A 27,222-nucleotide genomic window follows, 5' to 3' on the forward strand; every position below is an offset into this window, starting at 1 on the left:
GCTTGCGCAAGGCTCGGCCGGCCAATGACGGTCGTCGGAGGGGCCGGAGGCGGGCCTTCGGGGCCCGGGCAGGGGCGCACGTGGCGGGGCCGGTGGCGGCGGAGGCTTCCGGGCCGGGCTTTGTGCACCGGGCGGGGGGGAGGGGAGGGGGCACGGCAGGACCCCGGGGCGGGGGAGCCGCCCTGCCCAAAACACGGCAGGCAGGGGCGCGCCCTATTTTCCGTGCACGCAAGTTGCATTCCCACGACCCGGAGGCCTGCAAGGGCCTTTCCCGCCTGTCCTGCACCCCCCGCTCCCCAAATTCGTGGGTTCCCAACCCCGGAATCCCCGGATGGCGACGTCGCAGGGAAGGAAAGCGCCCCGCCAAAGGCCGGGCGGAGACTCCAGCCCGAGTCCCCTCCGCGCCCAGGGCTCGGCCAGGCCCGAAGGCCCGAGAAAAAGGGGATCGGACGGTGGGGCTGCAAGCTGGGCCCCGAGCTCTGCTCCCCGAAGGGCCACGGAAACCTCCCCCCACCACCTCTGAGCATGGGCAGAAGGCGCTCCCCCTCCCCCACAAACCTCCAACCCATTTAAGACCCCCTCCCCCCCTCCTGACTTTTAACTTCTGCCCCCCCCCGGAAGCCCTGGAGCCTCCCCCTCCAGGTGCAGTCTACCAGGTTTCCCCCAAAATTAAGCCCTAATGTGTCTCTTGCAACACACACACACACGTATACATATATGTGTATATGCATGTGTGTGTGTATACATATATACTCCAAAAGACTCATTACGGCTTAATTTTCGGGAAACCTGGTAGACTGCAGCTGGAGGGGGAGGCTCCGGGGCTTCCTGGGTTAGAGGGCGTAACATTGGCACGCAATGGGCAAATTGATTTAATGGCCTATAAAGGCGGAGATCTCTGCAATGGTAGTTTTCATACTCTGACGATGTCAGCAGATGGCTGACGAAAGCTCTTAGTAGAATAAAATTGTAATTCTTTTAGTTCTGGAGCTGGCAGAATGTCTGCTGCTTTGTTGACAAACATACCTGGAACTCGTCTTTTTAGAATAGTTTCTAATCGTTATGTATATGCATATAGGTGTGTGTATGTACATACGTACATATGAACAGCTGAAGGTCATCTAGTCCAACATACATACATACATATATACACACACATATGTCTTATTTTCGGGGAAACCCAGCATCCTCCTCCTTCCAGGAATCCCCCCTCCCCATTGCTGCTGATGCGGTGGGACCACCACTCAAGGGGGAGTGCAGGGGAGGGTCCTGGGATGCAGCTCAGGTGACCCCTTTTGCACCCACAAGGCCTCGTCTGCGGAGCTGCTTCCTCAGGCCTTGGGAAGGAGCTAAGGGACTGACCAGCCAGGAGCCCCCGAGGGGGTAGGCTCATCGGTTGGCCTGTCCCAGGGGGCTCCAAGAGGTCCTCAGGACTGACCCCTGGAGGCTGCAGACCCGGCTCCCTTTCCTCCGCTGCCATCTTTGCGCCCAGAAATTCTGGAAATGAATCTCTCCTTCTTTTCGACGTGCTTTGAGGAAGTCCTCGACCTACGACCACAACACTTCTTGTCGCTAAGTGAACGTCGTCTTGAGTTTTATCCCGTTTCACCACCTGTCTTGCCACGGTGGTTAAGTGAACAGCTGCAGCGGTTCGTAACCCGGTCGTTAAGCGGATCTGGCGACTGCGCGTCGGGCGGTCGCAAAAGGGGACCCCAAGACCACTGGATCACGGCGACCGTCATTAAGACGAGTCCAATGGCCAAGCCGTGACCACTGGGGATGCTGCAACGGTCTTAAAAGAGTGAAAAGCGGCCGTGGCCACTAAATGAAACGTCGTAAGTCAAGGACTACCTAGAAAAGACTGACGGGGGCTCAAAGCAGCTTTTCTCAAAATGGTGTGGTTGGACTACAAGTCCCATCCTTTAAGTCAGTGTTTCTCAACCTTGGAAGCTTGAAGATGGGTGGACTTCAACTCCCAGAATCCCCCAGCCAGCAGCGCTGGCTGGGGGATTCTGGGAGTTGAAGTCCACCCATCTTCAAGCTTCCAAGGTTGAGAAACACTGCTTTAGGCAGCCAAGGAAAGAGCCTCTGACCCTTTCTTTGGCAAAAGAGGGGAAACCGACCATTGCCATCTACCTCGACTTACAACTCTTCATTTAGTGACTGTTCAAAGTTACAATGGCACTGAAAAAAACGACTTGGGAGCCTTTTCCACTCTTAACAACCTTCGAAGCATTTTCGGGATCAAAATTCAGACTCTTGGCAAGTGGGTCACATTTATGACGGGTCGCAGCGTCCCGGGGGTCACGCGATTCCCTTTTGCGACCGGAGCGAAGTCCACAGGGAAGCCAGATTCGCTTAACGACCAGGCGACTTATCAACGGTGGCAGAGAGAGCTTGTAAAACGGGGCCAGGCTCACTTCAGAAACGTCTCGCTTGCCAAGAGAAAAATTTGGGCTCAGTTGTGGCTGTAAGTCGCGGACTTCCTGTATCTGAGGGGCTGCCTCAAAGAAGAAAGGGGGGGTAGGGTCAAACTATTCTCCAAAGCCCCCGAAAGGGAACAACGGATGGAAACGAAACAAGGAGAGAAGCAACCTGGAATTAAGGAGAAACTTCCTGACGGCGAGGACAATTCACCAGTGGAACAACCTGCCACCAGAAGTTGTGGGTTGCTCCATTGCTTTTAACACAACTGGACAGCCAATTGTGCGAAGTGGTAACAGCGTCTCCTGCTCGAGCAGGGGGTTGGGCTAGAAGACCTCTGAGGTGCCCCCCCCCCAAGCTCTCTTTCCGCTTGCCATCCCAGAGCCTTGAACCTCGGAAGAAACGGCCTGCAGGGACCCTCCGGGGACCCTGCAGGGCCACCACAAGTCGAGTTCGCTTAAATGCTTCTCCAAAGAACAATTTTTATTACCCACAATGGCAGCCATTGTATAAAAAAACGCTTGTTTTCAGTTAATCTCGGCCCCAGTGTAGAAACCTCGCCCCCCCCACCCCCGGCCCACCCCAGTGCAGCCCCTTTCCCTCTTTTCCAAGGCCTTCCCCTTTTTTGGGGGAGGGGGGGGGCGGAGGGAGAAATACATTATGAACTAACACAATGAAGCCACGGGGGTGACATAACACGAGAGGGGGTGTGGTGTGTTTCTGTGCAGGGGTCTCCCGTGCCCCCCCTCCCTTTCCGGTCCTGAGTTCAGGATTTCCCCACACTTTTCTCGGATCTGCAGGGAGCCTCCGCAGAGAGCGGGGCCCCGTCTCGGTCACCCCCCACAATGCCAACAGACCCCCAAAACCCTCTTCCCCCTCAATTCCCCAACAAAACAACCGAGAGAAAGGCCACCCTGTCCCAGGTTTAAATAGGAACAAAAAACCAAACAGAATGACCAGAAAGAAAAAGAAGGAAGGAAGGAAGAAAGGAAGGATCAGGGCGTAACTTGGCTTTAAAAAAACCGCCGCCCCCCCCCCCCCGCCCCACGTAAGTCCGGTTGATCAAACCTCAGGCAGTCCCCTTGTCTCTGGCTGAAACCCAGGGAGGCCGGACGAAGAGGCGTTCCTGTCCAAGGATGGGACGGTGGTCCTGCGGCATCCCTGGTGGGGAGGTTGGGGGTGTGTGTGGGGGGAGGGGGTGAGAAAGAGAGGAGGGGGACGTGTGTGTGTGTGTGGGGAGGGGGGAGTTGTGCAGCCGGGCTGTCACGCGAGGAGTTTGCAGTGGCACAGCTCCTTGTACATCTGTCGGCGGAGTTTCGGCATGTCCTGCTGCGTGAAGGCGAAGGGCAGGCCCAGGGCCAGGAATTTGGAATACTAGGGAAGGAAAAAAAGAAAAAGAAAAAGAAAAGAAGATTTGATTGATTAGAGGATCGACTTTCGGTCAGACTTTCCGATCGAGACCAATGCATGAGAATATTTGTAGCTCAGGGTTGAAATGAGGGCTCCTTGCTGCGCTCTGGGGTTTTTTTTTTTTTGGCAGACGTTTCGTGACCCAGCTGTGTAACATAATCAGTGCTAAAAATGCAACACCCCACTCCCTTCTCTCACTGATGATAGTTCCCTAGTTGGGTCATGAAACGTCTGGAAGAAAGCAGCCAAGGACTCCACAATCCTTTTCTCCCTTCCTCCTCCTCCTCCTCCAGAAGACCAGAAGCACCTTTTCCAGGAGCAAATTTCATTCAAAGCAGAGCTTCTGCCTTTCAACAGGTGGAAAAGGTGCCCTCCAGTCTCTGGATTTCCCCCCCCACTCCATTGACACCTCCCCCCACAATGCGCCAGGGCCCCTTCTGAGCCAGGCCTCTCACCTGCAGGACGAAGGCTCCACAATCACTGTCGTTGTTTTGTCGGGCGATGTTCTGGGTGGGAGAAAATGAAACCGGTCAGACGAGGCGGGAAGAGAGAGAGAGCAGGGGGTCCGCAGCCCCCAAGGTTCCCACCCACCCACTCTCCTGACCTGACCATCCCACGCTTTGAGAAGGCAGGCCGGGCATCGGCCCCCTTCCTCACCTGGGCTCCCACCTGCCAAATCGCCATCTCTGCCTTCCTGCCCGACATCCCTGAGCCACTGCGGGGGCACAATTCTCGCCTCCGACCCCCTGAGTAGTCACTTCCGCCCAGGGACAGAAGGGCATCTGGCACCTTCTATCGTTTTATAACTCAAAGGATCAAGATAGATTTTGGGGCCAGAGCCTGAAAAGGACTGAATTTACGCATCCACCTAAACTAAAATGAGACTCAGTTTGATCTAGTGGTTAAGGCGCTAGCCTAAAAGCCAGGAGAGGGGGAGCTTGAGTCCCGCCTTAGGCATGAAAGCCAGGTAGGTGACTTTGGGCCAATCAACAGGAGAGACAGTGAGTTCTAGTCCCACCTTAGGCATGAAAGCCAGGTAGGTGACTTTGGGCCCATCACCAGGAGACAGGGAGTCCTAGTCCCGCCTTAGGCATGAATGTCAGCTAGGTGAGTTTGGGCCCATCACCAAGAGACGGTGAGTTCTAGTCCTGCCTTAGGCATGAAAGCCAGCTGGGTGACTTTGTGCCCGTCACCAGGAGACTGGGAGTTCTAGTCCTAGGGTGCCTGACATGCCATCAGGAGGCCGTGGGGCAGTGCCCGCTGCTGTCTTCTGGGTTCTGCCCCTCAAAGAGGCGGAAGGAGGGGAGTGCAGGAGAGACCCAACAAGCTGCAGCTGAAGAGCCTCCTGGCTCTCTCCTGGCTGCCAGAGGGGTGATCCTCCTGGGTTAAATTTGGGAGGCCCCGAGAAGGTCAGGGAGAGGAACCCGAAAGAGCTGGGTCACTGGAGACCCCCCACTGCCATCCCCCAATGCCTGGGAAGAGACACCCACCATCTGGAAAACCCCTCTCCAGCCCTCTCGGAAGTCGGGACGGTTCTTCTTATCCGCTTCGGCTTGCAGGTACCTGCAGATGTGCTATTGGGGGGGGAAGAGGAGGGGAAGGCACGTCAAACAGCAGCAGCAGCTGCCCCATTGCTATCCCACAACTTATCTTTTGTAATATTATTTTTTTTATTTTATTCAAGTTAAAAATCCCTCCCCCCAAAATCCAAAAAAACCCACAAAATAAGTGAGATATTTAAAAAGGTGCCTTTAAAAAAAAAAAAAAAAAAAAAAACAAGAACAGCTAGTCCTCGACTTACGACCACAACGGAGCCCAAAATCTTAAGTGAGACATTTATGAAGTGAATTTTGTCCCATTTTACGACTTTTTGTGCCACAGTTGTTAAGCCAATCTGTGTAGTTGATATGTTAGTTAACACTAACTAGTGTTAACTAGTGTTAACTAGTGTAGGAGCCTGAGTGGCGTAGGAGGCTAATGCCTCCTACTAAGGCAGCATTTAACATCCAGCTGCCTGCAATTACTGCGAGTTCAATTCTCACCAGGCTCAAGGTCGACTCAGCCTTCCATCCTTTCTAAGGTGGATAAAATGAGGACCCAGATTGTGGGGGAAATAAGCTGACTTTGTATAAATATACAAAAGTATGAAGGCTATTGCTTAACGCATTGTAAGCCACCCTGAGTCTCCGGAGAAGGGCGGCATATAAATCAAATTAAAAAAAATAAAAATTAAGAATATAAAAGACCAAATGAAGATTTCCAAATTCGCTCTCAGCAAACTGGGATTGTAATCCACTGGTGGAAAGTTTTCCACAGCTTCCTATCGATCCCCAAATAACCCCCCAAAGTTCAAAAGTCTGTCCTGGATCAAATATCCATGGTTGTTTCTTTCTTTCTTTTTAAAATAATTTTATTAAATTTCCAAAGATTTAAGATATATTTATTTATTTATTTATTAAATTTATATCCCGCCCTTCTCCCCGAAGGGACTCAGATACACAGTACAAAAAGAAACATAATACACCAAAAAAAGCAAGAAAAAAACGCACGCACAGACAAAAAACAAACAAATATAAACAACCAAAAACAAACTTATCAAAATTTCAATACTCATAACAACTTTTCTGCATCGCTATCTCTAGCCCAGTGTTTCTCAACCTTGGAAGCTTGAAGGTGGGTGGACTTCAACTCCCAGAATCCCCCAGCCAGCGCTGCTGGCTGGGGGATTCTGGGAGTTGAAGTCCACCCACCTTCAAGCTACCAAGGTTGAGAAACACTGCTCTAGCCTATTTAACCTCTTTACACAAATTCTGCTTCTAAATATCTCTTGTCTTAAACTTACATCTTTCTTTAAATTATCTTGATTTCTATTTACAATTCGATCTCTTAATGCCCTCTCTTATCAAGTGCTGTCTTAATTCATCAATATAATAAATTCAGTCTCCACCGTAGGGAAAGTGCGTGAAAAGAGCTGCCCCCCCCAACTCCAGCCTGCTCCCCAAATGCCCCCCACCCAACAGCCAAGGGTCTTTTTCTGAAAACAAGACAACCTTGCTGCCCCTTCTTTCCAGCCCCCTCCCCCCCCCACCTCTCTCCTGCCAATCTCGGTGGAATCTCCGAAGCAGCAGTGGGTGGAGAGACCGAGAGGGGTGCTCTGGGGGGAAGGGGGGGTTTCCTCTTGGGTCCATGGCCTCCCTGGGACTTTGCACTCTCCAAATCCTCTTCCCAAAAGGTGCTTTTTTTCCAAAAGAAAAACTGGACTTTCTTTGTTTTTTTCCCCTTGAAAACATTTCCCTTCTCATCCAAGAAGCTTCTTCGGTTCTGACTGACTGGTGGAGAATGGAAGGAGTTGGTTCAGCTCTTCTAGCCAGTTAGACCTGTTCTTGGATGATTCTTGGGTTTGGCCAGTCTAGAGAAAAGAAGGACTAAGGGGGGGACATGGTAGCAGCGTTCCAGTATTTGAGGGGCTGCCCCACGTTAAGACGGGGGTCCACCTATTCTCCAAAGCACCAGAAGGCAGGAGAAGAAACGATGGAAATTCATCAAGGAGAGAAACAACCTGGAATTAAGGAGAAAACTTCCTAACAGTGAGAACAATTAACCGGTGGAACAACTCGCCACCAGAAGTTGTGGGTGCTGCATCACTGGAGGTTTTAAAGAAAAGATTGGATAACTATTTGTCTGAAATGGTATAAGGTTTCTGGCCTAAGCAGGGGGTTGGACTAGAAGACCTCCAAGGTCCCTTCCTCCTCTCCTCTCCTCTCCTCTCCTTCTCTTTTCTCATCTATTCTTATTTTCTCCCCTCCTTTCCCTTCCCCTCTTCTATCCGTGAGAACAATTAACCAGTGGAACTACTTGCCACCAGAAGTTGTGGATGCTCCATCCCTGGAGGTTGTTAAAAAGAGACTGGACAGTCACTTGTCTTGAGACGTTTTAGGGTCTCCTGCTTATTTTAAATTGCTTTTAAATTTTATATATGTGTTTGTTTTATTTTTGGGCTGTGCACCACCCTGAGTCCTTCGGGAGAAGGGCGGTATAAAAATTAGATTAAATAAAATAAATAAATAAAATAAATTTATTTATTTATTTATTTTGTCGCATTTCTATGCTGCCCCACTCCCAAGGGACTCTGGGCGGCTTGAGGGGGCTGGACTAGAAGACCTCCAAGGTCCCTTCCGGCTCGATTCTGATTCCGAGAAGCGAAACGTTTCAAAAGGGGAAAAAAAAAAAACAGTTGCCTTTTTGGAAAAGCACCTTTGGGACAACCGTGGAGGACGGGAGCATGGATCCAGATCGTCTCTTCCTGCCACACCTGGGAACCGCCTTACCTTGGGACACCGCCGGTTGAGAGTGCGCTGGGAATCCAGGTAGGTGATCTTCTTCTGCTTCACCTCCACGCAGATCAGCGACCAGTGAACCTCCAGATGGATGGGGATCAACAGGATCTCTTTGTTAAAAATGTCCACCTGGGGGGGGGGGAGATGGGACACCAGAGGAGCTCAGCGGGGTCTCCCAGCAGGGCGTGGCCTCACCTTCTCCCTACCTGGCTGTACAGGTGGGGAAGGGGTGCTCGGGGTTCAGCCCCTGGGGGAGCCCTGGACCTACAAGCTGCCCCTGGGGCTTTTGGGATGGGCGACAGGTTTCCGGGTGGCCACGTCCAACAAGAACCCTTTGGGTAGGCTGGACTACAAATCCCATGCATTTCCCCAACAGCAGAGCCTGGTACAGGTAGTCCTCGACTTACAACAGTTCCTTTAGTGACCGTTTGAAGTTACAACGGCACTGAGAAAACGGACTTCTGATTGCTTTTCACACTTACGACCGCTGAAGCGTCACGTGATCGAAATTCGGGTGCTTGGCAACTGACTCGTATTTATGACGGTCGGTGTCCCAGGGTCACGTGACCCCCTTTTTTGCGACCTTCTGACAAACCAAGTCGATGGGGGAAGAGAGCGGATTCGCTTAATGACTGCGCCACTCATTTAACCCCTGCAGTAATTCGCTTAATTAACAGCGGCGAGAAAAATTTGCAAAATGGGGGCAATATCCCCCTTAGCCAACATCTCACTTAGCGACCGTTGTGGTCGTTACGTCGAGGACTACCTGTCCACCAGGCCAAGGGGCTGCCAAGGAAGGCTGGCGGAAAAAAAAAAAGAACAAGAACACTTACATTTTTGGTCCAACGCTTCACGCCTTCGTACCCCTTGGTTCGTAGCTTATCGTAGAAAAAACTGTTGAAAAAGTGAACCTGAGAGAGGGGGGAAAAAAAAAGAGGAATGGAGAAGATGGAGGTGCAGAAAAGTCAGAGGCCGTTACTATTTGCCCAATTCACCAAATCCTGCTATGATCTAAGACAGGGGTCTCCAAGCTTGGCAACTTTAAGCCTGGCGGACTTCAACTCCCAGAGTAGCTTGGAGACCCCCCTGATCTAAGACAATGGAGGTGAACAATGGCCCTTTTATGACTTGTGGACTTCAACTCCCAGAATTCCTGGCTGAAGAATTCTGGGAGCTGAAGTCCACAAGTCATAAAGGGGGCACAGTTCCCCACCTCTAGGGGGGCACACGAGCCTTAAGCGCCCTTTTACCTGGGGTGCATTTATTTATTTAACCTATGGCATATCATACAGGCCTTAGCAATATATACAGTAATGGCCAAAATTGTGGAAACCTTTTGGGAAAAGTTGTATTTTTGAGGTTTGATGGCTAATAACACCACTTTTTTGGGGGGCGTTTCAAGAGAATCCTATTCCGCTGCTGGAATGGCCTGGGAATAGCCCAGACCTTCACCCAATGGAAAATCTATGCAGCTGACTAAATCAGAAGTGACCCAGCAATGAAACCCAGTTAATAGAAGCCATCATTTAATCTTGGTTTCACATGATAACAGCTGCAGAACTAAAAAAAACTTGGTTCCCTCCATGGGAAGACGTTGTAAGGCCGTCATTCATGCTTAAAGGTTACCCAACTAAGGATTAACTGACATGGGGATCATTTTTGTATATCTCCTTTTTCCTATGGTGATAATTTTTATATTTCTCATTTTTTCTACATGTTTCACTTTTCTTCTTTATACTGTAGCTGCTATTCTAATAGCAAATCATTCATAAAGGTTATTGCATTACATTCTTGATTAAATTACCTTTCCATTGATATATAATTTTATGGTATCCATTGATATATAATTTTATGGTATCCATTGATATATAATTTTATGGTATCCATTGATATATAATTTTATGGTATCCATTGATATATAATTTTGTGGTACTAACTACTCCCCGAAAAAAGTGGTGTTATGAGCTAGGTTTCCACAATTTTGGCCACTGCTGTATTAACATTTAACCTAGGTTAGTAAAACATAATAAAATATAATTTTTTATTGAATTTTTATGATTTTTACATTTTGTATCAGTTGTGGTTTCCCCCCCCCCCCCCGCCCCAGTGAATGGACAAAACCTCTCCTTATTCAGAATCTCAAAGGACCTTCAGGGCAACCATCAAAGCATCTGTCCCAGGCTCAGTGTGGGGGGGGGGGGAAATGCTTTTGAACTCACAGCGTTTTTGCAAAGTCATATTCTGAACTTATTTCGCAAGCAAAAAAGGCTGGAAAACTGTGCCTCACCTTTTCTGGCACCGTGTCCATAACGAGGTCCCCATACATGTTCATCACCTGCTCGAAAGAGGGAAATGGTGGGATGGGTTACAACAAGAACACAGGATACGCACCTCTGGAGGGCAGTCAGCCTTAGGTGGGGAAGACCAAATAATAATAATAATAATAATAATAATAATAATAATAATAATAATAATAATAATAATAATAATAATAATAATAATAATAATAATAATTTTATTTCTATACCGCCCTTCTCCCGAAGGACTCAGGGAGGTGTACAGCCTAATTAAAAAACAGAATAAACATCAATTTAAAATAATTTAAAAATATTAAATAAATTTGGCTTAATTTAAAACCCCAAAAATTTAAAACATCCAATTTAAAATTATATTGCTAACCCAGCCTGGCGGAACAATAGGGTCTTGAGTGCGCAGCGAAACACCCGGAGGTCGGAGATCTTACGTATCTCCGGGGGTAGTTCATTCCACAGGGCTGGGGCTCCCACAGAGAAGGCCCTCCCCCTGGGTGTCGCCAGCCGACATGACTTGGCCGATGGCACCCTGAGGAGACCCTCTCTGTGGGAGCGGACTGGTCGGTGGGAGGTTATTGGTGGCAGAAGTCGGTCTCGAAGGTACCCGGGTCCTATGCCATGGAATCATTCCTGCTGGACTGTATTCCCCCCCCTCCTAACAATTAGTAACCACAGCCCAGTATGAAATGGTGCTCAGGAGAGAAAGGAAATTAACAGAATATTTGTAGCTCAGGGTTGAAGTGTGGGGTCCTTGGCGCTCTCTGGGTGGTCTGGTTTCCTGGCAGACATTTCGTGACCCAACTAGGGAATATCATCAGTGCTAGAAGGGTGGGGATTGTGAAGAGGAAGAGGAGGAGGAGGACTGTGGGGTCTTTGATGCTCTTTGAACTTGGTGTCCCAAAGGCGCATTTTTTTTCAGGAGGCAACTGGACTTTCTGGTTTTTTTCTTTTGAAGATGTTTCACTTCTCATCCAAGAAGCTTCTTCCGCTCTGACAGGATACTGGGGAATGGATGAGAAGCGAAACATCTTCAAAAGAAAAAACAAGAAAGTCCAGTTGCCTTCTGGAAAAAGCATCTTTGGGACAACCATGACCTGGATGGCCGAGAATCTTTAAAGACTCTGAGCTTGGTGGTTTTCTTGCAGATGTTTCGTGACCCAACTAGGGGACGTCACCAGTGCTAAAAGGAAGAGGGGGTTGTGGGGAGGAAGAGGAGGAGGAGGGGAGAAGGGGAGGAGAGAAGGGAAGGAGGAGGAGGAGGGAAGGGGAAGAAGAGGGAGGAAGAGGGGGAAGAGGAAGAGGAGGAGAGAAGGGAAGGAGGAGGAAGAGGAGGAGAGAAAGGGAGGAAGAGTGGGAAGAGGAAGAGGAGAGAAGGGGAGGAGGAAGAGGAAGAGGGGGAAGAGGAAGAGGAGGAGAGAAGGGAAGGAGGAGAAAGAAGAAGAGGAGGAGAGAAGGGGAAAGAGGGGGAAGAGGAAGAGGAGAGAAGGGAAGGAGGAGGAGGAGGGAAGGGGAAGAAGAGGGAGGAAGAGGGGGAAGAGGAAGAGGAGGAGAGAAGGGAAGGAGGAGGAAGAGGAGGAGAGAAAGGGAGGAAGAGTGGGAAGAGGAAGAGGAGAGAAGGGGAAGAGGAAGAGGAGAGAAGGGGAGGAGGAAGAGGGGGAAGAGGAAGAGGAGGAGAGAAGGAAGGAGGAGGAAAGAAGGGGAGGTGTCAACCCTGAAGCTGACCTGACGGAAGCCATTTTGGTCACTTCAGTGTTGCCACACTGGAGCTGAGGGATAGGGAAGGGGGAATTGAGATAGAAGGGAATCTGTAGCCAAAACAACGTATTTTCTCTTGGGAACCATGGGCATTGTCACCCCTGGTTGATGGAAGGTGGAGTGATGCCACCCAGTTGCCAGTCCGCACCGTGAACGGGCCATGGGACTGATTGTTTGAAGAAAGTAGATTTTTTTTTCTTATTAATTAGGTGAAAACCACAGGAGACTTCAGAGTATGTGCCAATATGATAATTCCAATAAAAGTATCCTTTGAGGAATCTACCTGGCTTGATTGCTATGCATTTATTACTTGGAGGAGGAGGAGGGAGGAGGAGGGAGGAAGAGGAGGAGGAAGAGGAGGAGGAGGAAGAGGACTGTGGGTCTCTGAGCTTGGCTGTTTTCTTGCAGACCTTCCACGTCATTCCACCTGGGATGACCCCAAACTAGAAAGGCATAATTGTTCCAGCCAACGTTTAAAATGAAGCCCAGGGAGAGGGGCTCAGAAGAGCCCCTGCAGGTTAGAAAACCCCCTGCGAAGGGACCAGGACCTTTGGTGCTCACGGAGCCTGGGGCGCATCTGGGGCAACCTCTGGCCCTGTGCTCCCAAGGGCCTCTACAAGTCCCACCTCTTCTCCCGTCCTCCGCCTGGGGTGCAATGAGCCTACCTGGTCATTGAGCCAGTTGGACCCAAAAAGGGTCTGCAGGTCATCCATGGTCACCACGTGGCGTTTGTAAGTCACCCGGAAGGTCCGAACCACGGCGTTGCCCGGCATGCGCTGGTAGGACTGGATCAGCTGGTTCACCAAGCTCTTCCTGGAGGGGCCGAGAGAACGACAGGCCTTGGGGGACCCCTCCGTGGGAAGGGACACTGAAAGACGGGGTGGGGGTCTGGGGCCCTTCAACCCCCCCGTCAGTTGACTCCTCCTAAGGGGCATCTGGCATTCCACGCCCTGGAGCTCCGCCAGACCCTCACAAGATCGGCTTACGACTGCTCATTTAGTGACCAAAGTTACAGGGAAATTGGCCAGTGGCTGCTGGAGTTTAAGGGAAGGTGGGAATGGGAGAGGAGGAGGAGGAGGACTCTTTGTAGCTCAGGGTTGACGTGAGGGCTCCTTGGTGTTCTCCGAGCTCGCTGGTTTTCTTGCAGACGTTTCATGACCCATCTACGTAACATCATCAGTGCTCGTAAGGAGTGTGGTTTGATGTCATATTCTATTCTAGTGGCTTGCCGTGTCTGTGTTGTTGAGGGTGGCCTTAGATGGTGGCCCCCAACCTTTGGGGGACCAGGGACCGGTTCCACGGAGAGAGGTTTTTCCACGGACTGAAGGGGACGTGGTTTCACATGCTACTTGCATCCCACGGATGGGAGCTTCCCTTGTTTGGGTGGCCCAGTTTTCAGCATGCTGCGGCCCGATGCTGGTCCACAGACTGCGGTTTGGGAACCCCTGGCCTTAGATATTTAAGCTCACCTGTATTGTCATTCCCCACCCCCACCCCACACGCTTGTGGGCACACTGACACACATTAAAAATGAAATTCCCTTGCTTCTCTCAAAAGTGTACACATGCATCACATACACAGAGGCATGCTATATATACATATGTATGTATTCACCTACACCCTATACACTAAGAATTAGTGCAGGGAAAGCGCCTCAGAGGGAGACCACAGCTGCCATATATATAAGGATGTCTGCAAGAGGGACCTAAAGGCCCTGGGAATGGACATTAACGACGGGGAAACCTTGACCTCCGATCATTCAGCTTGGAGAGGCTGAAGAGGCAGCAGGGCCTCCTCCCATTCCAAGAGACCCTTGAGGCAAAGAGGCAGTCCCGGAACCGGCGAAATCTGGGGGGTGGGCAGGGGACGGAACGGATCTGCCCTCCGTGGGGAAGGGATCGATGGCCACTCTCCCATTGGCCTTCTTAGTCACAGCAGATGCTGTTTTAGGACCTTTTTCCAGAGCACGATGCCATCGTCTCTTGAGACTGAAGGATGCCCATGAGCGACCCTAACATATAAATCCATACAGCACTTATCATGCTTTGCTTGGGCCATTTGCTGTTGGCTTCTCTGGCAGTGCCTGGATGGGGCTCTCGGTTACTTGATTGTGGGGGTGTGATGTTAATCTTGGGAGTTGGTGTTTGGGTGCCGATTGCCGGTGGGGTGGGAATGCCGCGCTCTGCTTAGTCTCTTTCGCGTCACCTGTAGATGTGCCTGTTAATGTCTCTGTGCCTGCTGATCTGTCAAGAGTGCCAGGCTTCTAGGGGAGGGAAGAGGGGCAGCTCAGACAGGGCAAAGGCCCCTCTGAGCCCTCAGCAGGAAAAGGGGCCTGAGAAGCATCTCAGAAGGGAAGGAGCATCCCGCGTAGCTTGGGGATTGAAAGGAAAGGAGGAGGGAGAGATTCTCTTAGTGTAACCTTACAATAAAAGTAGAGTTAGCGCTTGTGATTTTTTTTTTTTTTTTTACTTCTGTATGGATGATCTCCAGAATATTAGGGAGGTCTCTTCTGGCCCTAGAATCCTCCACTCTTTTTTTTTTTTTAATTTAATTTATATGCCGCCCTTTTCCGGAGACTCAGGGCGGCTTACAATGCGTTAAGCCTTCATCCTTTTGTATATTTATACAAAGTCAGCTTATTGCCCCCACAAACCGGGTCCTCAATTTACCTACCTTAGAAAGGATGGAAGGCTGAGTCAACCTTGAGCCTTGGTGAGATTCGAACTTGCAGTAATTGCAGACAGCTGGTGTTAATCACAATGCTATTAGTCTGCTGAGCCACCAGGCCCTTTCGTCTGTCTGCCTATTTCAAGAAAAGATCTCTCCCTCTCATCTCTCTAAGAAAAGATATTTATCGATGGCATCTATTGATGAATATCCATCTACTATCTGTCTGTCTGTCTATTTAAAGAAAAGCTCAGACAACCATTCTTCCTGGACTTCCTGGATATAAGGCCTTGGGCCCCTGGGGGTTGGACTAGAAGACCTGCAAGGTTCCTTCCAACTTTTATGATTCTACAATCTCTCTCTCTCTCTTTCTCATTCTGTCAACCCTGAAGCCATTTTGGAGCGTCTTCAGGGCTGCCACAGCCAGGCCGGTTGGAGCTGTGGGAACGGGAAGGGGGGAGACAAGAGACAGCTGGGGACCCGTAGCCAAAATAAACTTCTTCCCCCTGAGAACCAAGGTCGTTCTCACCAGGTGCTGGGAAAGTGTGGACTGAAGCCAACTGGAGTTGGGGCTGTGACCTGATTGGACCGTGTGATGGAGGCGTGGCCTGGGGGCGGGAAGCAAGGACTTTGGGGTCTGGTTTGGGTGGGGAAAACCTCGGGGCCTTCAGAGTCGGGTTTTCACCAGCTGTGCCAATATGACTTTCCTAATAGATTCACACTTTGAGGAAACCCCAGAGTTTGCATTGCGTTGGGTCTGTTGCTTGGAACGCTGACAACTCCTCTCTCTCGTCTGCCTGCCTGTCTATCTCAAGAAAAGATTCCTATCTATGGTATCTATTTATATCTATCTAAATACTGTCTGTCTGTCTATATACCTACCTATCTATCATCTACCTATCATCTCTATCTCAAGAAAAGATCAGGTAAGCATTCTTCCTGGATGATATAAGGCCTTGGGCTCCCGGGTTTTTTTTTTTATTTGATTTATATGCCGCCCTTCTCCGGAGACTCAGGGCGGCTTACAGTGCAATAGCCTTCATTCTTTTGTATATTTATACAAAGTCAGCTTACTGCCCCCACAAACTGGGTCCTCATTTAACCTACCTTAGAAAGGATGGAAGGCTGAGTCAACCTTGAGCCTTGGAGAGATTCGAACTTACAATAATTGCAGGCAGCTGATGTTAATAACAGTGCTTTAGTCTGCTGCGCTACCCGGGCTCTACCAAGGTTGGACTAGAAGACCTCCAAAGTTCCTTCCAACCTTATGATTTCTCTCTCTCTGCCTCTCCATCCACCCATCTCCACCCACCCAGCCGTTTTCAAGAAAAGTTCAGACGCCCATTTGACCACAAGGATTCCTGCTTTGAACTCCTGGGGGGGTTGGACTAGAAGACCTCCACGGTCCCTTCCGTCACCTTGCAAGGGCTGAAGCCCTCTTGCTCGCCATGAGCCGTGTAAGGGACCTCAATTCCCAGTATCCCATTATTTCTAGCTGGGAATTCTGGGAGTTGCGTCTTTTCCTTTGCCTGGAATTGCGGCTTGGATCTTTCCAGAGACCTGCGAGGCTTTCCTTCCCAGGGGTACATTAGACCTGTGTGTGTGTGTGTGTGTGTGTGTGTGTGTGTGTGTGTGTGTGTGAGAGAGAGAGAGAGAGAGAGAGAGAGAGAGAGAGAGAGAGAGAGAGAGAGAGAGAGAGAGAGAGAGAGAGAGAGAGAGACAACCATTTCCCTTGCAGGGCAGCTTAGATTTGGGGGGGGGGCTGGCAAGGGTGCTGTGGGGCAGCCTTCCTGGAGCCTTGATCTTCCAGCTGGGGGGAAGCAAGCTGAGCTATTTGCCCATTAGCGGCTGGAGGGGGGGGCGGGCATGGAGGAGTAAGAACGGGGAGAGGGGGAGTTAGCAGTGTGTGTGTGTGTCGGGGGGGGGGGAGGGAAATCGTACCTCTGGAGGGTGGAGAATTCCTGCTGAAAGATGTCCTCCAGCTTCCCCACCACCTCGTCCACGCTGATGGGGATGAGGCTGCCATACGTCTGCAGGAACTCGTCCAAGATGTCTGGCAGGAAGGACGGAAGGAAGAAAACGGAAGCAACCAAATTCAGTCCATCTTTGGGGGAGGGGGGGTCTCAATGTGGGGGCGAGAGAAAAGGGGAGTGGGGGGCTGCCTTTAAGGCTGCTGGGAAAAAGCTTTTTAATCCACATTTAATGTTCATTTTTAACCCATCCTTTTTTTTTCCCTTTAGTTGTAAATTTTGCACAGGTGGTCCTCGACTTAAAACAGTCCATTGCATGACCGTTTACATCAGTGTTTCTCAACCTTGGAAGCTTGAAGATGGGTGGACTTCAACTCCCAGAATCCCCCAGCCAGCAGCGCTGGCTGGGGGATTCTGGGAGTTGAAGTCCACCCATCTTCAAGCTTCCAAGGTTGAGAAACACTGGTTTACATTATCATTGAAAGAAAAGGGACTTAGGACGGTTTTTCACACTTAACGACTGTTGCAGCATCCCCGTAGTCAAATTTCCAACGCTTGGCAACGGACTCATAATTATGACGGTCGCAGCGTCCCGGCAGGGTCATCTGATCCCCTCCGGATGAACAAAGTCAACGGGGGAAAAGCCAAATTCACTTAACAACCGGGTCGCTAAATTATCAACAGCAGTGATTCGCTTAAGAACCGTGGCAAGCAAAGTCGCCAAATGGGGCAAAACTCACTTTAACAAATGTCTCATTTAGCGACAATATTTTGGCCGTAAAGTCGAGGACTGCCTGTGAGAGGCACCCAGTCTCCACAAACAAAACAGACACACACACACACGCTGCTCTTACTGTGCACGCACGTGATGTGCTCCTCCCGCAGCAGACTGGGCTGAGCCGCGTTCTCGCCGGGCCTCTCTTCGGCCTCTTCGGCAGCCGCGTCGGCCGGCTGGCTCCCGCCTTCCACCCGGCCGGCTGAAGGATCCAGCGGCCGGCCGTTGTCTCGGGTCCCTTGGAAAAGTTCCTCGGCCACGTGGCTTCCGATGCTACAGACGTTGCTGATGAGGATTGTGGCGTCCGGCAAGCCGGGCAGGGAGCAGAGGTCACCGTCCGGAGGAAGAGACGCGAAACCGTTGGGAAGGGCATCCAGGGCGTCTGCAGGACAGGGGGGAGAAGTTTGGGGGGAGGGTTTCAACGAATCTGATCACTGCGGTCGTAGGAAGCGAGGAAAGTGCTAGACGGGCAAACAGATCACCGCCCCACCGAGTGGAAAATTCTGCAAATCTTGCCGGATTTTGAGAACAAGTAGCTGAATCTGACATATGGGTGGATCCCTCTTTCTGCCAGCAGATTTTTGAGGAAAGAAATTGAAAGGGAACCCTTCCTTTACAACACTGTTTCTCAACCTTGGGTGGATTTCAACTCCCAGAATTCCCTGGCACGGATGCATTCCTTTTGAGGTTTATGCCCACTGTGGCCTGCTTACTCTCTTATAATCCCTTCCTCTGCAATCTCTCCACCATAGGAGATAGAAGGGGTAAAAAAAAACCCAGGCATGGCCATCTGGGGAATTCTGGGAGCTGAAGTCCATCCATGTTCAAGTTGCCAAGGTTGAGAAACATGGCTTTAGATCAATATTCCTCAACTCTGGCAACTTCCTTAAGTTCCCACAATTCCCCAGCCAGAACGGCTGTCGTTGAGAATTCTGGGAGTTGAAGTCCACAGACCTGAAAATTGTCAAGGCTGGAAAACATTACACCTCACAGTTAACGAGACTCATTTTCTTATTTTGGGAGAAGAATAAGGTAGGCAAGGTAGGACTTCTTTCTTGGCCTAGAACTCATCCCCCGCCCCCAACAAGCAAAAACCACTTCAGTAGTATGGCTTGGGCTCCTGTTCGATAAGCAGGGATAAGCGGGCACAGCTCTATCTGGTCTTCTCCCAGACTGAGAGATCCTTCAGTCGCTCCTGCTCTGGTCAGCTTGTGGCTTGACCACTGCAATACGCTCCACATAGGACTACCCCAAATCTGAATTCTGGGTTCCTCTTGGATTAAACAATATTGGGGACCCCGGAAAAGATCCAGATCTGAGGGAGAACTTCATTTAGGGTCTGCAGCTCAAGCAGGGGGTTGGACTAGAAGTCCTCTAGGGTCCTTTCCAACTCATTCTGGATGGTCTTGGATGAGGGTCCCTGAAGCCTCCTTCTGGGTAAGGTGGCTTTGCTTTGGTTGTCCGACTGGTGCCGCCTTCTGTTTGTTGTTTCGATCGCTGTGTTATTGTTTTGCGTGCTGTTAAGGATCGATTGAAGGCAATGGGGGAGAGAAGGGGACGGATGGCAAAGGATGAGAAGATTAGGGAGGTTCATCGACTCAACGAACGTGAATTTGGGCAAACCGGGGGAGGCAGCGGAGGGCAGGAGGGCCTGGCGTGCTGTGTGCTCTGTGGGGTCGCAGAGTCGGACGTGACTTAGCAACTGAACAACAACAGAAAGGCGTTTAAATATGAGCTGCCCGGAGTCTCTGACTGTCCGGCAGTGCAAAAATATAATGGGATCCAATCTGGGTCGGTCACCGCAACCAGTCTTCCCAGCGTTCGGACTCGTGCTGGAGCCCATCCTCGGGGAACTTCTCTCTACCAGAGTGTGGGCTTTGGCCTATTCTGTGTGGTGTGTGTATGTGGCCCTTGTTGTGTGTGGCTTTTTAGATTTTGATTGTGGTGTTGATGGCTGGCTCTTAAGTCGTTGGCTGCCGTTTCCTTCAGCTGACAAGCACTGATGTTAAATCAGCATTCCAGTTGACTGGCGTTTCCCAGGCTTCGCTCACTTCCCTGGCTGTTTTTGTACCTGCTCGTCCAACAATCTTGGTTGGTGCAAAACTGAATGCACGTCCTATGTGTAGCCCGAAGCACACACACTGCTAGAGAGAACTTCCCCGGCTGCAGCACGAGTCTAGAAGCTCAGAAAACTTCTGGTCCCAGTGATTGACCCAGACATTATCCTGGGACACGTCTATTCGCCTTCATGCGTGAAAAATGTAACAATTAAATAAAAGAGGAGATTTTCCTCATCCTAACACCAAGTGGTGCCATAGATGGAGGCCTCCTTTCTGAGCAGGTGGTCATCAGCCGTTTTGCCTGGCGTTTTCCAAACAACGAATTGGCCCCGAAAGACCCCTATAACCACCACACATCAAGCCCCAACAGCCCCTGGAATAGATGATCTACAAGATCCCTTCCAACTGTCAATCTGTAATCTCCATAATCTCACTCCACAGCAACCAGAGTAAATATACCCAAATCGCCTTGCCTTCTCTGTATAACCTCTCCTCTTACTCTCCGCATCCCTGCGTCTCAACCTCATTGATTTTACGAGGTGCAGATCTCAACTCCCAGAATTCCCCAGCCAGCATGGATTCAGTATGGATTCACCAGAATTGAGCGTGGAAAGAACAAGGACAGATGTGGCTGGAGTGCCTTTGTCGTGTTTTTTGATGGGATAAACTTTCTTAATCGACGGCGGGAATGCGGTTGAAGTAATATACCTTGAGTTCAGCAAAGTGAAAAAATAACCCGTGACAAGCTAAATTAATAAACAGGATAAATATGGGCTAGGTGGCATGACAATTAAATGGGACTCTGATATGCTGGCTGGGGAATTCTGGGAGTTGAAGTCCACCCCTCTTAAAGTGGCCGAGTTTGAGAAACACAGCTGTATGCTTTTGTGGCGTGTTATGGATTTATCTTCTATCTTATCTTGCTCCCATCAATAAATGTCTGGGCCAGAGAACCATTAATAAATGTTGCAATTTGGAACATGAAAGATATACCATACCTCTGCAAGGCTGGGAAAGTTTGTGATAGGAGAAATAAATAAGACCCATTGTGGTGATACTTACTGTTCTATAATCACCTACTCTATGGTTACTGGAGACTCAACTGTGGGAATAAGGAAGACTCTTAAGTAAAGTGACTTTTGATGTTTGGAAATAAACATCATTACTACTGGATTATTTAAATGAAACTGACTGAATAAGCTTGGAATATAAAGAACTGTGAGTATTGCTACTTCCTGAGAAGCAACATTGGACCTGAATATATTGTATTTAGACCACTGAGTAAAAACGGGACTTTCTAAAATAAGATAAGAAGCTCCATCAGGAGGAAATAAGTGAACTCTCAAAAGAAATGGGGTTGATGTTCCAATGTATTAAGGACACTATGACAAAGAATTACAGGGAGAAAGAAATAGAAAGAATCTACTGTAGGGCATAAATGGGAAAATAGAAAATACCCTGCAACTAATAATGAATGAAGACCAAAGATTCCAGGAAAGAGGGGAGTCAACAGAAAAAATGGAGGAAAAGACAGAACAGAAAAAAACCAGCACAGAAGAGGAGGAGAAGATAATAAAGATAATAAACTAAGGGGAAAGTACTTTGACAGATTTAAAAAGAGAATTGGATAAGCAGGAAGATACTTTTGAAAGTGGATACTCTGGAGGCCGGGCAGCAGAGGAGGATAGAGATGAGAGACTGAATAGTGAAGACACAGATGTAGACAGAGACAAGGATCCGAGAGAGGCGTATGGGAGGCAAGTCAAAAGCAAATAAGAATTGAAGTATTAAAATGAGCAAGAGATGATGGATAGAAAGGAATTTTTTTTCCATTTTTTTTTTAGTATAATGATGGCCTGATTAAAAACTAGAATAGAGGTAGAAATAAGAATACACATTACTTTATATAAAGTAAAGTAATAGCTAGATGGAAAGATTAGAGGTCGAAAGATGGTATTATTAAGTATGTTTAAATAATATGGTGATTGGCACTAAAATGGTGCACTGAAACATTGAGTAATTAAATAATAACGGACTATATCTTAATATAAACCTGTGTATCAAGACTAGGATCAGCAATGATGGCCTGACTAGAAGCCAGAATAGAATTAGAAATAAGAAATAGGGTGAATATTAGCACACATTTTTTTATATATACAATAGAACAAAAGAAATAACTAATGGGAAAGATCAGAGGTTGAAAGATGGCATTACTATGCCAGCTGAAATAATATTGTGATTGGCATTAAAATGGAACATTGAAATATTGAATAACTACTTTAAAACATACATGTATATGAATACTAGGTTTTCATAAGTTTGATTAATGTAACGAATATTATTATCATTATTGCCACTTGTCCCAAAATGAATGATACCCAGAGGCCACACTGTTCATGTATTGATGTTGAAGTATATATATATTTTTAAAAATAAAAATAAATGTTGCAATTTGACATAAGCCAGTCATTAGGGCAGAGAACCAGTTGTTAAAAAACACCGGGAACCACAAAATCCTTTTGACATCTCTCTCTCTCTCCCTCCCTCCCTCTCTATCTCTCCCTCTCTCCCCCTCTCTATGTTTCCCTCTCCCCCCTCTCTCTGTATCTCTGTCTCCCTCTGTCTCCCCCTCTCTCTGTATCTCTCTGTCTCTGCCCTGGCTGCTTCTCTATCCCCCCGCCGTCACCTTACCTTCTCAGGCCAGGCGAGGAGTGACTGGGAGGGGAGGGCGAGGGGCAGGGCCAGCCAGTGATGGGATCACCTGACAGGGAGCCACAGCAGAGGGTCCAAAGAGCCACATGGCTCTGGAGCTGCAGGTTGCTGACTCCCACCCTATACCATTCTGGACAAATGGTGGTCCAGTCACTTCTTAAAAACCTCCAGTGTTGGAGGAGCACCCATAAGTTCTAGAAGGCAAGCTGTCCCACTGATTAAGGGTTCTCCAGTCAGGAAGTTTTTTCCTTCGTTCTAGTTTGGATCTGGGTTCTAGAGCAGAAATCCCCCCCACCCCGGTTTGGCTTTTACCTCCATCTCCGTCCAGGCCGTGCTGCGGCTCTCCCATCTTCCTAGTCCTGGGGGACACCTGGGCACCCCGGGCAGGGTATTTGAGCAGGGTGGCCGGTTCTTCCTCCCCGGGTTCCATGGCTCCGGGGTCCTTGTCGAAGCTCACCCGCTGGAGCTCCATGTACTGAGGGTAGGGGGACGCCTCTTCTATCAGGGCCCCCAGCAAGCTGAGGCGGGAGTGCTGAGGCGTGGATGGAGACGGGGGGAAGGCTCCCCCCAATTCGTAGTCCAGCCGTGGCTCAGAAGAGTGGGGCCGGCCCTTGGCCGCGCTTTGGCAGTCCTCCGCCTCTGCTCCCAAAGGGCAGCTTTTCTTAAAGACGGGGAGGTGGTCGTCGTCGGGCTGGGAGCCGGGGGAGAGGGACATAGACGACCGGGCCCGCTTTGCCCCTCCTCGCCGGCGTCCCTTGGTGGCCATCTTGCCCAACAGCTTCCAGTGGAAAGCCAGAGAGCTCTTGGAATACAGAAACATCCGGAAAGCGCGCAGAGCCCGTTGTCGCTTACGGCGGAAACAATGTCTGGAGGTCCCCAGCAGCTGCGGACGCCTTCTGGCCTGAGCGCCGGTGCCGACTTCGAAAGGCCAGGCGCGCCCTCCGCTCCTGGCCAACTTCCCCCGGGGGGCTTTGTGCCGGGAGAGCTCCGAAGGGCCCCCCGCCACCCCCCAGCTGGATACGCGGGAGAGATCCCACTGGCCTTCGCGGTGTTCCTCGTCGCTGCTGGAGGACAAGGGGTTGAAACTGGGAAGCGGCTTCTTGGCGCAGGCCAGGCGCCGGCTCCCTTCGAAGCAGCCGCCTCGTTGGTGTTCTGGGTCGCGCCATTCTCGGGAAGCTCTGCAAAACTGGTTGGGGTGCCCCATGGGGTCGTGGAGGCTGGGGGGGCCCCCCCAGTACTTCTTGTCTTGGATGCTTTCCTTCATCGCTCCGATGTGCTGAAGGGGGAAGAGAGAGAGACACAGCTCTAATCAGGGAGACGTGGCCCATGGGCTTCCGAGCAGAAGGATCCGAAACTGACCTCTCACGTATTTAACTCCCTGGGGGACCCAAAAATGGTGCTTTGAAGATCAGAGGAACCCAGAACCGCCACAGTTAGGGGCCGTCAGCTCATTCCCTGCTTAGTGCAACCACATTTATTATTTGATATTTAGCCCATCTTTACTACCTTATACATAACACGCCCTTCTCTTTTATTTCCCCCCACAACCAACACCCTGTGAGGTGCGTGTGTCTGAGAGAGGGATAGACTGACTCAAAGTCATCCAGTGGGGTTTTCCGGCTTAAGGTGGGATAGAACTCACCATCTCCTGGTGATTGAACCAGTCACCCAACCAGCTTTCATGTTAAAGAGGGACTACAATTCTCTCTCCTGGTGATTGGCCTGAAGTCACCCAGCTAGCTTTCGTGCCTAAGGCAGGACTAGAACTCACCATCTCCTGGTGATTGGCCCAAAGTCACCCACCCAGTGTACGTGCCCAAGGCAGGACTAGAACTCACCATCTCCTGGTGATTGGCCCAAAGTCACCCAGCTGCCTTTCATGTTAAAGAGGGACTACAACTCTCTCTCTCTCCTGGTGATTGGTGTGAAGTCACCCACCCAGCTTTCATGCCTAAGGCAGGACTAGAACTCACTTCTCCTGGTAATTGGCCCAAAGTCACCCACCCAGTGTACGTGCCCAAGGCAAGACTACAACTCACCATCTCCTGGTGATTGGCCCAAAGTCACCCAGCTGCCTTTCATGTTAAAGAGGGACTACAACTCTCTCTCTCTCTCCTGGTGATTGGTGTGAAGTCACCCACCCAGCTTTCATGCCTAAGGCAGGACTAGAACTCACTTTCTCCTAGTTTCCAAGTCAGCACCATAACCAGTAGGCCAAACTGGCTCCCTAACTCAGATTTCAGCCCCATTGCCACCATTTCCTCCACCCTCTCCCAGTGGATGGCGGCAACCACTTTAAAAACAGAGCAACGCCAAAGCCCAGAGCATTTTTCAGAACGACCCCCATGTTCCTCTTTCACGACAGCTTCCAAAGAGGCAACACTTTCCCACTGTCCCTGTGACAACTCTCTGGACAGAAACAGACGGCCCCAGTTCTCAAGGGCTGTTTGGAGGCCTAGCACTTTTGCTGCTGCGTTTTTAAATGGCACACAATTGTTCAGAGAAGATGCTTCACCTGCATTTATTTGGGGGGGGGGTGGGGGCTATGACATTTGCCTGCCCACTGGCCCGAGCTGCCCATACAGGTAGTCCTTGACTTACAACAGTTCATTTAGTGACCGTTCAAAGTTACGAAGAGTGACTGATGACCGTTTTTCCCACTTACGACCGTTGCAGCATCCCCAGGGTGATCGAAACTCAGCTTCTTGTCTACTGACTCAGATTTATGATGGTTGTGGTGTCCTGGGGCCACATGATCCCTTTTTGTGACCTTCTGACAAACAAGGCAATGGGGAAGCCAGATTCAGTTACGAACTTAATAGAAATCTTTATGGACCACACAAGGAATTTGTCTCTGGTGCATAAGGTCTCAGTGTACCTACAACAATAGTGACAGAACAACAACTGCAATGATGAACAAATGGAGCAAGGAAGGTCGTAAAATGGAGCAAAACTCACTTAACAACTCTGTCCCTCAGCAGCAGAAGCATTGGGCTCAACTGTGGCTAAGTCGAGGACTACCTGCGTAAGTGCAGCGTTAAGGTGCACAACAGAAAAAGGGTTATAACACCCTTGAGTGGGTCAGAACTCTCTGGAGAAGGACCGGAGGCTTTCAACTAGGGCTGTCCAACCTTGGCCGCTTTTAGGGCCTGCAGACTTCAACTCCCAGGGTTCCCCAGCCAGCCTGGCTTTTTCTCCCCCTCCTAAACAACCCAAAGCCTTGACCCTCCTTAAAGCCTCTTCTTAGGCCCAGACACTCAGAACATGCTCAGGAACCCAGCAACCCTTCACAGAGGATCAGGCGGAGGGTGGAACTCCCAGAATTCCAGTGGGCCAGCGGGGAAATGGGTCTTCCCACACAGCCACAGGTTGGAAAAATTAGGGCAAATATCAGGAATATTGGCCGTGCTGAACTTGGGGGAAAAAAAGTGAAGCATGGTTGGACTTCAATTTGGGAATCCTGGGACTTGTAGTCCACCCCTCTTAAAACATGCTGGGTGGGGAATTCTGGGAGTTGTAGTCATCTTAAAGCATGGCCGAATGGGGAATTCTGGGAGTTGTAGTTCAGGTATCTTGAAGCATGACCTGGTAGGGAATTCTGGGAGTTGTAGTTTAGGTATCTTGAAGCATGGCTGTGTGGGGAATTCTGGGAGTTGTAGTTCAGGTATCCCACATGCATGGCCGGGTGGGGAATACTGGGAGTTGTAGTTCAGGTATCCTAAAGCATGGCCAGGTGGGGAATTCTGGATGTTGTAGTCATCTAAAAGCATGGCCGGGTGGGGAATTCTGGGAGTTGTAGTTCAGGTATCCCACATGCATGGCCGGGTGGGGAATTCTGGGAGTTGTAGTTCAGGTATCCTAAAGCATGGCCGGGTGGGGAATTCTGGATGTTGTAGTCATCTAAAAGCATGGCCGGGTGGGGAATTCTGGGAGTTGTAGTTCAGGTATCATAAAGCATGGCCGGTGGGGAATTCTGGGAGTTGTAGTTCAGGGGCCAAGAGTGGACCTTCCCTGCTTTAAAACCTTCTGAATCCCCCAAGGAAATGGGGGCAGGGCGAGGCTCAGCCACACACAAGCCCCCCAACGCCGATTGGGGGGGGAGGGAGGGGCCAGTGGGAAGGGTCCCATGAGGGGGGGAGGCAGCGCAGGGGCCACTCGCAGGGGGGGTTCCTGGTGGGGGCGGCCGAGGAGACCCCCGCGAGGCCTGAGGGGCGGGGCCGGGCGCGAGAGGGGGCGTGGCCGAGAGGGACGGGGGCCTCCCGAGGGGGCCGCATGGCGCGCGGGGCACGACGGGAGGGGCGCCTGGGGGAGGGGAGGCAAGGGAGGCCGGGGGGGGGAGGCCTGAGGAGGGGTCCGGGCCCTCGCGGGCGCGCCTCACCGTCTGCGCAGCGGGCCCAAGGCCGCGGCCCCCGCGGAAAGAGAGGCCGGGCAGCGAGGGAGGCTCCGCGCTCGCTCTCCCCTCCCACCACCGCCGCCGCCGCCGCCGCCGCCGCCTCCTTTCCTCACAAACTGCCGCGGCTGCCGGCGCCGCCCAATGGCGTCATCAAGCGGCGTCGGGAGGAAAGGGCGGGGCCGCCCGCCGACGGAGGGAGGGAAAGAGCGAGCGCGCGCGCTCAAGGACTCTGTGAGGCGCGTGACGTCACGCGGCGCCGCCTTTCGCGCCACGCCCTCTCCCATCCCCCTCCTCGCGCGAGGCACGACGGGATTGGGCGCCGCCTATGGGGGGGGAATGCCGGGAATTGTAGTCCCGAGCGGTAATATGGTGGGTGGGGGGTTTCGCTGCCCAGCCAGCCTGGCAAG

At 50.6% G+C, this 27,222-nt stretch overlaps 1 protein-coding gene across 1 annotated transcript; it reads right to left on the reverse strand.

Moving 5' to 3' along the window:
* Positions 1-2,886: 2,886 nt before the first annotated feature.
* On the reverse strand, positions 2,887-27,065 carry SENP3 (SUMO specific peptidase 3). The gene is made up of 11 exons (XM_060684675.2): positions 26,801-27,065; positions 22,735-23,698; positions 17,730-18,032; positions 16,847-16,958; positions 12,904-13,051; positions 10,459-10,506; positions 9,005-9,082; positions 8,163-8,300; positions 5,325-5,408; positions 4,290-4,340; positions 2,887-3,798 (listed from the first exon to the last, which is right to left on the reverse strand). The coding sequence occupies exons 2-11, from the start codon at positions 23,684-23,686 to the stop codon at positions 3,688-3,690; spliced, it is 2,025 nt and encodes a 674-aa protein (XP_060540658.2). The 5' UTR covers positions 23,687-23,698; positions 26,801-27,065; the 3' UTR covers positions 2,887-3,687.
* Between the last annotated feature and the right edge of the window lie 157 nt (positions 27,066-27,222).

The sequence above is a fragment of the Pantherophis guttatus genome, chromosome 4 (assembly GCF_059756535.1).
Source record: "Pantherophis guttatus breed Tessera chromosome 4, ASM5975653v1, whole genome shotgun sequence".
NCBI classification, from domain to species: Eukaryota; Metazoa; Chordata; class Lepidosauria; order Squamata; family Colubridae; genus Pantherophis; species Pantherophis guttatus.

Bases quoted from the DNA above. Each gene is read 5' to 3' on its own strand.
- SENP3 (XM_060684675.2), bottom strand. From the start codon at position 23,686: ATGAAGGAAAGCATCCAAGACAAGAAGTACTGGGGGGGCCCCCCCAGC. The intron at 8,301-9,004 runs GTAAGTGTTCTT...CCCCCCCCCCAG, and splicing joins TGAAGCGTTGGACCAAAAAT to GTGGACATTTTTAACAAAGA. The intron at 4,341-5,324 runs GTGGGTGTCTCT...TCTCCCACCCAG, and splicing joins GGAGAGGGGTTTTCCAGATG to AACATCGCCCGACAAAACAA.